Below are 12500 nucleotides of genomic sequence, written 5' to 3' on the forward strand. Positions count from 1 at the left end.
TATTTTTCGGCTTTTATAAGGTAAGAAGAATCATTTGTTGCTCTGTACAGCCACACTGCTCCCCAGACCAGTTCGTCCTCGTACCCACTGTATGACCGGTAAAAATCTGCCGCATTTGGAATGGAATCACTGTAACGCCCACGATACTTTTCTGCAAATGCGTACAATTCCTTTGCGTGCTTCAATAATTTGCTAGCATAACTCTTAGAGGACCTGAAAGTTAAATCAATAAAGATTAGTAAAAAATACCATTGCAACTTGTCTTGGTTAAGGTCCACGCATGATAAATCGTTCCACTGCGAGACAGCTAGAAAGCCTAAGCATTTTCAAACGGAATTACAATGAGAAAGCTCGATAAAGTCCCGGATTATTTATTAGCCTCGAGGTCCTGGACCAGCCCATTATCCATCTTCTTAAAGGGAAAATGTCTCTTGCTTTGATTTTGTAACTTACAGAGTATTTTGATCCTTAAATGCGATGGATGCAGCAGCCAAGGCTGCTGCAGTTTCTGAAGCCAGATCCGATCCTGGTTTCTGTGGGGTGATTTTGAAAGCAGGTCGAGCCATCGTCATATCCTCTGGCCTCCCCCAGTAAGCATGGTCAAGGTGTCCATCTCCAACCTTAATTAGATGAATCATATTATAGAAAAAAAAGTTATAAATAATGTTTCTAGATAGTATAAATGATTTTTTACACGACTCAGGACATTCTAAATTGGAGATCACAGTAATGTTGCCATACTCCCAAAGTATGCCATATCTATTAACGATTCAGTTTATTTTTTAGTTTCGGGTCGCACGCACGAGTGACCATTCTCAATCAAAAGGAAAAGGTTGGTTTCGCGTGAAGAGAAATCAAAAAATAGAGACATAGCATTGATCGCTTGTCATGAAAAACATAGAAATAAGCCTCGTCCACACGAGTAATTGTTATCAGGCACGGTGACAATTGTAGACGAGGAAATTTGGCCAATTTTTGTGCGACAAATGTATTTGCTGAAAAACTGACGTGTTACTTTTATGTGACAAATAAAAGTTGTGAAATACAGAAAATTGCTCGTGTAGACGACTCGTGACATTAAAAATGTGGCAAATTCCTGCCTCGTAGTAAGTGTCATTGGCGAACGACCAGGCAACCTAGCCTTGTTCGGTTCTGCTCTATCTCGCTGTCCAAAGGCGTAAGGTAATTCTCTTGAAAATGACGTACTCTCCAGATTTTTTTCAAACTTGGCACATTTGATACTCATACACAGGACATTAAAAAAATGCAATAAAAAGATGGGGTCACCGTGCTTGTTTTCGCGCTGTATGCCCTTTAGTAGGCTTTGGTAGATTGTGCGAGCATAATTTTAAGCATAATTTAGGAAAACGAGCATTATTTTAAGCCTTTATTTCAGTTTAGCACGGCTAGCATAATCCGAGCTTTTTATGCGTTGAAAACTAAACAAAACTCATCATAGTTCTAGAATAATTCAGTTTGTGTTTTATTTCTGTATTGTTTTTGGAAAATGTTGAGGTATGTGCTAAGGCCCATGGTCAAATATGGTCTGGCAGACCAGGTTTCCCTGTGCATGACTCTCCTCAAGCCACCACGCTTATGGCTCGGCAGCTTGGCCCCTCAGGCCACAAATCAAAGATGGCGTCGTCCTCGAGTACATCTACTTCCAGCACTTACAGCGACCAACAATCTGATAACCTACACCATTGGTCTTCTGCAGTTATGAAGGTTCTGCTGGTGCAGCCCTCATCTGCAGCCGCTGAACGAGTATTCTCTATTCTTAACTCATCGTTTAATGATTCACAAGAGCATGCTCTCGTGGACTGTTTACAGGCTTGCATAACGCTTCAGAGATTAACAACATGTATAGTTGTCTTTGTGCTGAAGTGAGGGCTCTGCTTGGATGGCGTCTAAAACAAGGACGCGGGCTAAAACTTTCTGACCCGGACTCAGAACCCAGAAACGGTTGATTTTGATAGCATTTGTTAATCCTTTGGCTTTTTGAGGTGCGCACATGCGTATTTGCGATGCTAAAGACTGTAAGACTGGAAGGTGGACTATATGAATGTTCATTAAAATCAGAATTGATGGAGTTAAGCTACTGGTGATCTTTATTTTACTCAAGATCTAAGTAGCATAATTTCGGTGACAGAGAGCATAATTTTCAGAAAGTAGCATAATTTTGGCATAATTTCTAAAAAATATGCATGAGCACTGCTAAAAGCATAATAAGCTTTTTTTTCGGAAACAATCTACCAAAGCCTACCCTTAATTATAAGTGTTTTTTACCGAATTACGCGAGAAGCGTTCGAAACTAGATCAACCGGAAAAAATGTTGTCATGTAGCAAAAGCTACTGAGTATTACTGAAAACTTTAACTTATTTGTTTGTCCGGGCTATAATCTTTAAGTAAAGTGATTTGAAATTGCTCAATCTTGCAAAGAAATGTAAGCAAATTGGACCGCTACAGTCATTACCTTGCACTCAGTGACGGGCTCCAAATGCATTTCACGTCATTTGTAGGTAAATACTACAACTTTTACTATCAAATTTTTTTTCTCCTTAAAATATGTTTTCCGTACACCTATTACGAATAAATAAAACCATTAAAAAAGGGGGGTCACCATGCTCTTTTCTTCGCAGCACTATGATAATGGATGGGAAAGGGGCAACTTCGGCTTCAAAATGATCATTTTCCGCGAAAGGACTGGTGCGAGTTCCAAAACAACACCTTCTTAACCGAGACGAGTTATCACGATTGCTCTTAAAAGCTCTTGAACACCAAAAGCGGCCTTTATTGCCTCTCTTCAGATGGCCGGGGTGAAACGCCGCCATCTCCGAAGTCGCAATGTTATGCGCAGTATGAGATGCGCGGTGCAAAGCAAGAGAATCACCTTAACTGCGAATTGTCAGCAATTATTATTAGTTGTGCTATGTACAAGATCAAATGTGTTTGCCACATGGCAAATTGTCACGTAAAAATTGTTCGTGTGGAAGGGGCATTAACTTGTCCCTCTCTTTGTGAAGTTGCTCGTTATCTGTAGATCACAGGCACGAAATAGGCAAAAATCGAGAAATGTTTCTTTAATTTTTGGCAAAATGCAAATTTCAGTCCGACGGCTGCTGTTTACGGCAAAACGGTGCTGAATCGCACTAATTACTTGGACTGAAAAACGCCGGCGCACAATTATGTCTAAGTGGTACCCTCCTGGTCACGTGATCTTGCTTAATGTGCGCTTCGAAGGAAACTCGTTCTATGGCTGGCAAAAGAACGCACACAACTGATCACGATAGTGAATTGCTTTGCAGTCAGTGCCGCTCCGTTTCTTCATAAGACTTGAGCAAAATTTCTCCGCGAGTAAGTAGAAGCATAAAAAAAGGTCTCCAGATCTTAGATTGCACAGATCGAGCTAAATGTTCTGAAATTTTGGGTTTCTTTGTTCTCTTCGGGTCGAGTATCAAACGATAAGCTGTAATTTTAAGTTGAGTCCACTTACCTGTCCATAAAATTCCTCCTTTTTGGTGTGTGCTTTGATGAAGTAGTCAGTGGCCCACTTGACACTGTCTAGCATGATTTCATACTGGCCAGCGGCCTGATATCCCTTCTTGTATTCTATTAATCCCCATGCCAACACCGTCGCAGAGTAAGCCATTGGAAATCCAAACTTGACATAATCTCCAGCATCGTACCAGCCACCTGTTAAGTTTTCCCCATTCTCTCCTCTGTCGTTTAGCGCCGAGTCCTTTCTCCATTGTACGCGGTTGTTAGGCGGAAGTTTACCCGATCGCTGAGCTTCGTAAAAAAGGATAGACAGTTCTAACACCTGTCCATAATCGTACGTTCCTGGCTTTGATGGAGAAGCTTTCGTTGGTTTGACAGGTGCCCTACTGGTGGTTGTTGGCGGAGTAGAACGAGGACGATTAGTACTGGGTCCAGAGGAGCTGGGTCGATTGGTGCTCGGTGGCGATGAGCCGAGACCAGTTGTTGAGGGTTGGGGAGAACTGACGCTAGCTGTATTTGGTTGATTCGTTGAGGGCGCCCCGCGCTTGAAAATTACATTCCCAATGGGGGCCGGATCATTCATTACCACTTTTTGAGCAAGGAAAAACAATTCCAAAATACTGCCGTTCTGCATCTGCGCGTTCCAGGGCATATTTAGGAGAGTGTAGACCTTGTCGTTTTGATTTCCGATGATTTTTGCCTGCCATATTTGCAAATTCGGAGCAGCGACTGGGAACGAAAGAATCATATTCCACCCGCCTGTGACGTCATCATTGAGACTTACTGTAATTTTTCCTTTGAAGCCAGTGTTCCAGTTGTCAACAATCTCTGTTTGAGTTTGTTCGCCAACGATTTCATAAAAGTTTTGGATGAAGATGATCGCAACAAACGGGAAAATCCAGGACATTTTGCCAGTGTCGGTGTAACTATCGATCTGCGAGTAAAATCGAGGTCACCAGTGCAATATGAAGGATTATCACTGCACCTCTAAGAATAAGTTTTGATTGGAAGTCGATAAAGATCACTACCTACCAGATCACGTCACAGGAAACCCCTCCTTCACTTTCGAACTATGGAAACCGCTTTCGCTAACATAAAAAATTGCCTAATTAGGTATCTATTGGCTCGTTATATGAGATTCAGCGGTATTATTTAATTCTTAATCTTTTGAAGATCTTTCAAGAAATATCGATTATTCACCGAAGTGGAGACAAATATCACCACTTTTACCGACACTGAGGTGACTAAAGAGTTATATTGAGCGATGACTGTACAACCCGTTTGAGCTTTGCGTTAGTTCTACAATGGAACCTCTGTTTAACGAACTTCAGTGTGGTGATGCATGCACTGTCTAGAAAAAGAGATCGCGACAAAAAAAAAATTCAATATTCAGTAGAGTAAAAGCTCGATGCAAAAAAAAAAAGATTAACCACTGACTCCTGCACTGACTGTATTTTAAACGCAAAGATCATGATGATATATTTATATTATGCTGCGCGTAGTTCTGGTTATAAATTTTTATATACAAGGTGTTTTTACACATACTGTGCCATCGGCGATGGAACCAAGAACTTCTTCTTTTTATTGGGTAGGGGTCCATTATAGTGGACTTCACGCCGGAATATAAACTGTGATGAAAGGCACTTATCACCTCTTTCAGAGTACTGGTTGTAAAAGCAGGATGCCGATGAAATTAAGAGCGCGTTCGATTGACCCTATTGCGGAATAAGAATACGTGGAGTGATAATTAAAACGGTATGTTTGGCGCGTTTCAAAGCAGCAAGGATAATAAAAATATGTTTAAAATAGCATTTTAGCAGATTTTTGACAATTTTAATGTGAATCTCCGTAAAAACGAAGGATTTCTAACTTACATTCCACGTAATCCCATTCCGGAATACGGTCAATCGAACGCACCCTAAGTTTAAAAGCATTAACAGCTGAGCCGCAATACCAAGTGATAGAAGGTTCCCAGAGCTGCAACACTTCCGGAGAACGAAACTGCTATACTGGCGACAATATTCTCTAAATTCTAAACAATGATCAAGCATACCCCCGCTTGAGAATTAGAGCTACGAGAGCCGTTTTATCTCGTTGCTCCATTTATGAAAAAGTACCTGAGCGATGTGATAAAACCTTTTCAGAACAAAAAAGCATTCCCGGGGTCCCGAAAGAAAAATGTATCAGCACTCGATTTCAAGATACCTCCGCGTGAAACATACATGGAAAATACAATGCTTTTCGTAGAGAGATTCTGAACGGGCCGGCCGCCTTCCATGCCAAACATCTGCCACACAATCTAAAGATAATTTTCTCTTTTGGGATTCCGTTTATTAACCTCGTAAATAGCTCATCGGTTTTATCTTGAACGTTTGCATATATCCATGCAAGGAGGCTAATCGAACCAGCGACTAATACGGGAACCTAGTAAGATGCTCTCCTTTAAGTCTTGGCTTAAAATCCTATTGGGTTTAGTGCCCACCCAGTGCGTGGAAAATGTTTCATATTTTTGTTCAAAGAAACAAAAGTCAACAAAGATTTTTGAGTCATCAGATTAGGGCACTGGAACCTTAAGTGCCCTCTTTCGCTTTACAGACAATTAATAAATTTGACTGGAAATCAGCAGTAAAGCTAACGACAGAGACAATGCAAGGTGTACACGATTCATTAGTCTACCGTTCAATCACGGAAGAAAGTTATACTATCTCAAGATGGCATAGCTCAGTACCTATTCAATTCAGTTGCACAGATAAGGTTCAAAGGTATCAATATCTCTTATATGAAAAAGAAAAAGATCATTGACTGGCTAAATGGATTATTGATGTGAAACTGTGACTACAAGAAAATAAGGGGATAACACCCAATTTTACGTTTATTTACTTCCTTTTAGCTTAGTGATATCAACACGAAACCTACCTCCAAGAGAGATATCGAACGTACCACTCCACCTTCCGTTTGAAAAAGCGAATGCTATACATTCTGGTTTTGTTTTATTTTTCAAAGATAGCGTTCAGTAAATACAATTATAGCAGATCTTTGTCAGTTTGCAAATTGAGGTTTTTTCTTTTGTGCGTTTGCTCTCTTATCAGTTGTTCATAGGTTGCGTCAAAACCTGACGGTACTGTATTGCGCGAGTGCATAAGCCACTTGCCAGTTAATACACAAAAAAACTTAAACAGTCGTTATTTTGCAATCTGCGACCAAAAAGAAGACAGACGAATGAACAAACTGACGTCAAGTTGTATTTTTCAATTACTGAATGGTCAGCTGTCGAGGTTAAATAAAAAAACATATGTATTGCTAATGTAAACACCAGCTTTATCAGTCCATATACCTTTATTTACCATCGCTTTATAACTAAAGCCAATGAGTTAGCCCGAAATGCGACAGTTGGTGTGAAGAACGTCTTTGACTGGAAGTCCACCTTTTCTGTGATCCTATGAACTCATTTTTTTTCTTTGAACATATGTTCTCTTGGTAAATGCAATAGCGTCGTAAACCAGAGAGTATTTAGTTTGATGGTAAACAAGCAATAATTACTCCGGCCGTAAGATAAGAAGCTAGTCAAAGATCTCCGAGTCTTCCTTTTTTCCTATGAAGAAGGGCTTTCCTGCTCATGCGCAAAACCACATATTTCATTCAACATTTTGTTTTGTTAGTCCAACAACCAAAACGATTAGATTTCGATTTTTGTTGGTTCAACAACCGCAGAGAACGTCGATTGTGCAATCCTACGCACAATCAGGAGTGGCAGCGAATACAAAATCGTTTTCCTGTGTCTGATCATATAATATGTATAAATGTAGTCTTCTTTTCCTTTTCATAGTCCTCAGTAGGGCTTAGGTTAAGCATGTAAGTATTATTTAGTTACCTAGGTATACTCGATGTACCTCATTTTTTTCTTTTCTCCATTGCTTCCACAATTTGTTCTACTATTTTTTGCCCTTTTCTCTTCTTTTTATCGATTCTGGGTATAATTTACGTTGACATAATGAGGATAAACTGTCTATCAAATCACCTCTACAGTATGATTTCCCCACCAACAAATGCGTTTTGAGGCTTTCAAAATGTAAAACGCACTCAATAAGGTTCAATGGGTTTTTCCAATGCATGATTTCTTCCATTTTAGCTGTTGTTACTATCAAAAGTTTGCATATATTGAGTATTAGTAAACGAGAAAGGGTATGTAGTATACCCAACAGAAAGTTGATTTTTATTAGCATCAACAAAAACCTAAAGATGAGTATGTTGAGAATGCCAACTGGAGAAATATATATATCCAGTCTCGAATCATTGAATTCGAAAATTAGGAGAAAAGGCATTTCAGCACTTTGAGGCTGCATTTCTTTTCTAAGACGACATAAAAACGCAGAAAAAGATGCCAGTGTGTACTTTGATCTTCAAGTGGGAAGACTTGGCAATACAATACAATCCAGTGTGTCGAAGGGATGAATTTCGCTCGAAGCTCTGTGGACTATTACCAAAAATTATCAAGCACCTTAAATTTCACTGCAAAAATTAAACGTCAAAATTCCAAAGTGGTAGTCTATGCATACAAAAAAAAAGGTTTTCCGAGATGGAACTCTGGAGCCGGTCAATTCAATATTAACCTATCGAAAATATGACTTAATAAATGAATAAGGCAAAAGAGAACTTTGTAATAGGAAAATCATTTACGAGTTGGATGGTATGACAAGCCTGCAAAGATTAAAAAGATATGTAATATAATGCACTGTTCAGTAACTTCGTGATATCTTGTCAAATTGTTCTGCTTTTCAAAAATCAACACCAGATCCAGATTCCTCTCCAAGCCTAATGAACTCGGCTGACATCTTACGAATTTTTTCACCAAATGTCTTCTTTAACCCCAGAAAACGGAACTTTATCAATCCCTCAGCCGGTAGTTCCGCGTTCCAGAATTTATTTTTGAGTGTGTAGGTCGTTTTGTCCTGGGAAATAGATTCCACGACTGCGTTCCACACCACGAGCCCTGCCACTGGCTTAGTAAACGTCACTTTTACTTGCCAACCATGTTCGACTTTGTCCTGCAGTTTTATCGATATCGCTCCGTAAAATCCACGATGCCACTGATTGAAGGTTTCCACTATGGCCTCTTCAGAAAGCCCACGGTGTACGAGAACGAGGACCAATGACACCGTTAGGGCGAACGAGTACTTCATTGTACCTAAGTGACATAGCAGAAGAGTTGACTGGTGGCTTATGTTAATTTAGAATACATAAATTTCCATGAAACTGGGTTTTCATCAGTAATAAGACTTGTAATGATTTGTCAACTTGAAGAAATCTGATTAATCTGTTCTTACAAAAGATCACATATCCATGCCAGTTTCGTTGTAAATTGTTCCCCATATCACATATGGCCAGAAAGGTTCTTGTTCTACTAATGAGCATGGTTAACCCTAGTGTCACCGAGCTTCTTTATTCTGACATCCGACCTCAATTTTTAATGTTCGCAAACACAAGAATAGGGCATTAACGATAAGGACTATGATTCCCTTAAAGTTTTCTAATTAATTTTCTTTCTCCTATTTTGAATATTAAATGGACAGCTCTCCACATGAATAAGTTTAATGGATGGCTTTTGCTGAGTTCTGAGGTACGTGCCTCTGGCATGAACCAATGAGACACAAGCCTTTACTTATGCTCGTCGACTTCGCAAGATACAAAATGGTTGGCCGCAATTACGAAGGTACAAGATCGCCTGAGGTACACTTAAACTATAGCTTTCAGCCTTCTTGTCAATCAAGATATAGAATAGACTCAACAAAAAAGATTTAGCCGCCCTTGGTAAAGATTTGTCTGTAAGCCGGAAAATTCTTACAATCCAAAACTAACCTCCGAAAATTGGAAGTAGATATTATGATAAATTACGGTTATTCAATCTGAATCCAGCAAACGTTTTTACTGTTTCCGTTTAGGCTCACGTTCTGGTCCACTGGACTTTATTTTAACAGATGCAACTCTAGAAACAGCCTGTTTTTGCAGGAAACGGGCAAAAAAAATGATAAAAATATTCTCACCTTTTCGTCACGTTTCAACATGGAAGACACTTAACATGATTGCGCTTCTTGGACCTCGCTATGCATTGAAAAAAAAAACTCCTGCACAAATGCAGCTTTTTTGGTTAAAATTCAGTTGTCAGTAGTATATTAAATGATAAAACAAACAAACATAAATTAGAATGAGCCGTATTTACAAGTAATGGCTAAGAATTATACTAAAATATAAAATCCGAATTCGAATGTTTTCGACACTAGGCCATCATCTGGGTAAGATGACCTGATAACCTAGTGGTGAAAACGTTTGGATTTTACCTTTTTAATATAACGTTTAGCATTTTAAATAGTTCCTTTTTACAGTAATGTAGCAGCTCTCGTAAGTTGCTATTAAGTTTGGTTTTGTAAGCAGCTTCTAAAGTTTTTAAGTGTCAATGTTTAGTCTTTTGTTTTTGGCTTAGGTATCAAGCCAATAACATTATACATTACGAAAGCTGCGACACTACACTTGATTAAATAATGACATTAAAATGGTATAGAACAATTTTTACAAGGGACAAGGGCGAATTTGCAGTTTTAAAGGCTAAAATACTACTTCGATAAAGTAATCGAACAGAAAAAACGGTGAGAAGGAATTTAAAATTATGTCAGAGCACAAACGCTGATCCTTTTTTCCTCGGGATGAATAACATTTCGGAGGCTGCGCAAATAGCTGCAGCACCTTGCTTCTTTTCATGAAAGAACCCTCTTAAAAATTAGCAATTCCAATTAACAGGCTCATTACACTGAAAGAAGGAATCCATGCATTGTTCTATTCACAAACCATGGTCATACAAAACTCTGTACAATCTTGAGTCTACTGTCACCTTTTTCATAAATGGCGACCTAATAAATATGCATTTGTTTTAATGCCAAAAAGCCTTTTTCCAGTTCACGAGAGAGCGGTATTCAACAAATCCTGTCATCTGATTGGTTCAGTGTGAGAGCGGAATTTTCTCATCCGGCCAGCTCACAGGGCACACGTTCGTTGCATGATCACATCACTTGCTACCTTGTATTTTTTCATAAAGTGTAAAAATACTCATTATATACATACAGGGTTATGACAGGAACCCATGACTAGGAGCATACGACTACAATGAATTTGTCGAGACCGAGTTGTTTTTAGATTAATTTTCCCTAGAAAACAGACTTTCCACTAGTCTTGCATGAGAAATTATTACCCCTGAGATGCAGAGTAGTCACTCGTGCAAGCCAAATCGTATTTAAGAACTCGTCTAAAAGTTGTTGATTTGTGGAAATTCCGTTATATAGGTTATGTGGGGCTTACGGTTTCTCGTCTTTATCCGAGGATACTAGAGAGTGTAACCATTTTCAGATGTCATCACAAAGGCAGCACTTTCTCCTCGCTTATTTAAAGACTCTGAGTGTTGGCCCTGTCGCGGTTTTTGACCTCGCGACGTCCCGCACTGTAGTCCGATGTTCAACCAATTGAGTCATGCAAGAGGTCTATTCCTTAAAGGGCCTAGGTCACGCAATTTTAGGCAATTTCAGCACTGATCGAATGGTCATAGAATTAACTAAAATATCAAAGTAACTGTTCAAAACTATAGAAGAACTCTAACAAAACACAGGGAAGCCAAGAAGGGACATGGATGGACAAAACTGGAGAGGATTGAAACGGATTGAATTTGGGTAAATTTGAAAAACGCCGGCCCACCTTTTTTCAAATTTATATCAGTCTATATCAAAATGTGATTTACACAGCTTGAAAATCATTCTCAGTTGTTATGTGGCCGTGATTTTGCAAATGAAAGACTCTTGCTCTGCCAATTTGGCGTTTAGAGCTCATAATTAACAAAATTAAACAAAATTACCTAAAAAATAGCGTGACCTAGCCTCTTTAAAAAGCTTGTGCAGTTAATTGATCTAATCTCTTCCTCTACTGATGATAAAACCTCATGTCCTAGTTTTTTTTTACAACTTATTCAAAGCTCTTGATATCATCAATCGTGACCACCAGTTTAGACAGGCTCTCAGATTGTCGGGAAAACGAAAACAACTGCGTGGGAAAAGCGCGAGTGGGGGCTTGCCGCCCATTCATTACTACTATCTGGGATCCTGGAAAAGGTTAGTTTAGACGGGAATGGATGAGAAATTGTTTGGCAGATTGTGAGCAAACTGTTGGATTTTGAAATACTGACTCTAAAGCTGGTAATAGCTATCACTAAGTGCAAACGAAACAGTCAATTACACTTGCCTTCTGATTTATCCAGCTTTATCGCAAGCAAATTCTTGTCTCCTACTAGCGACTGATGCCATTGTTTCCGCTGATGAATAAAAGTAGGCGGCATTTACCTCTTTGTCGAACACAAATATTTCATGAGTCTCTGAAGTGGTGTGTTCATGCCTGAAGCGCTTTGACTCTAACACATTTTTGCATTTAATTGCAAAAGATTTGGTGGCTGAGATACTCATATGCTCAAATGCACCCAATTGTAATGCGTCACATGCCCTAACCTGCAAAATGTTTACTTCAGTGACTCTTAACTCTGTCAATCACCGTCCCCTTCTTCCTCTATGATAACTTGGGACCATTTCCAGCTTTGTCTGTTGACTCGGAAATACGCAAACCATAGTGAATGGCATTTTCCATAGTAGATTATTCCAAACTGTATCACATTTAAGTTTTGGTATCCCTTATCAACCAACAGCTAAACTGGATTTCTGATTTTGCTAACGTTAAAAAAAAATTCACCATTTAAATTAAGAATCGTGATTCAACACATCAAAACACCACTACATTTAATGTCATGGGTACTTTGTGTAATTGTTTTGACGAATCCATAAATATTTACCACGGGAAATTTACCTCGGGGACACATTGGTAACACTCACTAGATGCAGTTTCCCGTCGTAAAAGGGTCACTCACCACGACAAAAAGAGCCCCGTGTAACCGCACCCTAAGAGAGCTACGGTGCTT

General features: G+C 39.2%; 1 protein-coding gene across 1 annotated transcript in view; it reads right to left on the reverse strand.

The window, feature by feature from the left end:
- Positions 1-6450, reverse strand: part of LOC137991447 (endoglucanase A-like) — a 7754-nt gene extending 1304 nt beyond the window's left edge. The window contains exons 1-4 of the mRNA XM_068836532.1: positions 6416-6450; positions 3495-4433; positions 454-620; positions 1-213 (exon numbers count right to left, since the gene is read on the reverse strand). The exon at positions 1-213 is cut by the window's left edge and continues 28 nt beyond it. Of these exons, the coding sequence (XP_068692633.1) occupies positions 1-213; positions 454-620; positions 3495-4406 (1292 nt within the window). The 5' untranslated portion in view covers positions 4407-4433; positions 6416-6450. The remainder of the gene's footprint in view (positions 214-453; positions 621-3494; positions 4434-6415) is intronic.
- Between the last annotated feature and the right edge of the window lie 6050 nt (positions 6451-12500).

This window comes from Montipora foliosa, chromosome 1 (genome assembly GCF_036669935.1).
Source record: "Montipora foliosa isolate CH-2021 chromosome 1, ASM3666993v2, whole genome shotgun sequence".
Taxonomy (NCBI): Eukaryota; Metazoa; Cnidaria; class Anthozoa; order Scleractinia; family Acroporidae; genus Montipora; species Montipora foliosa.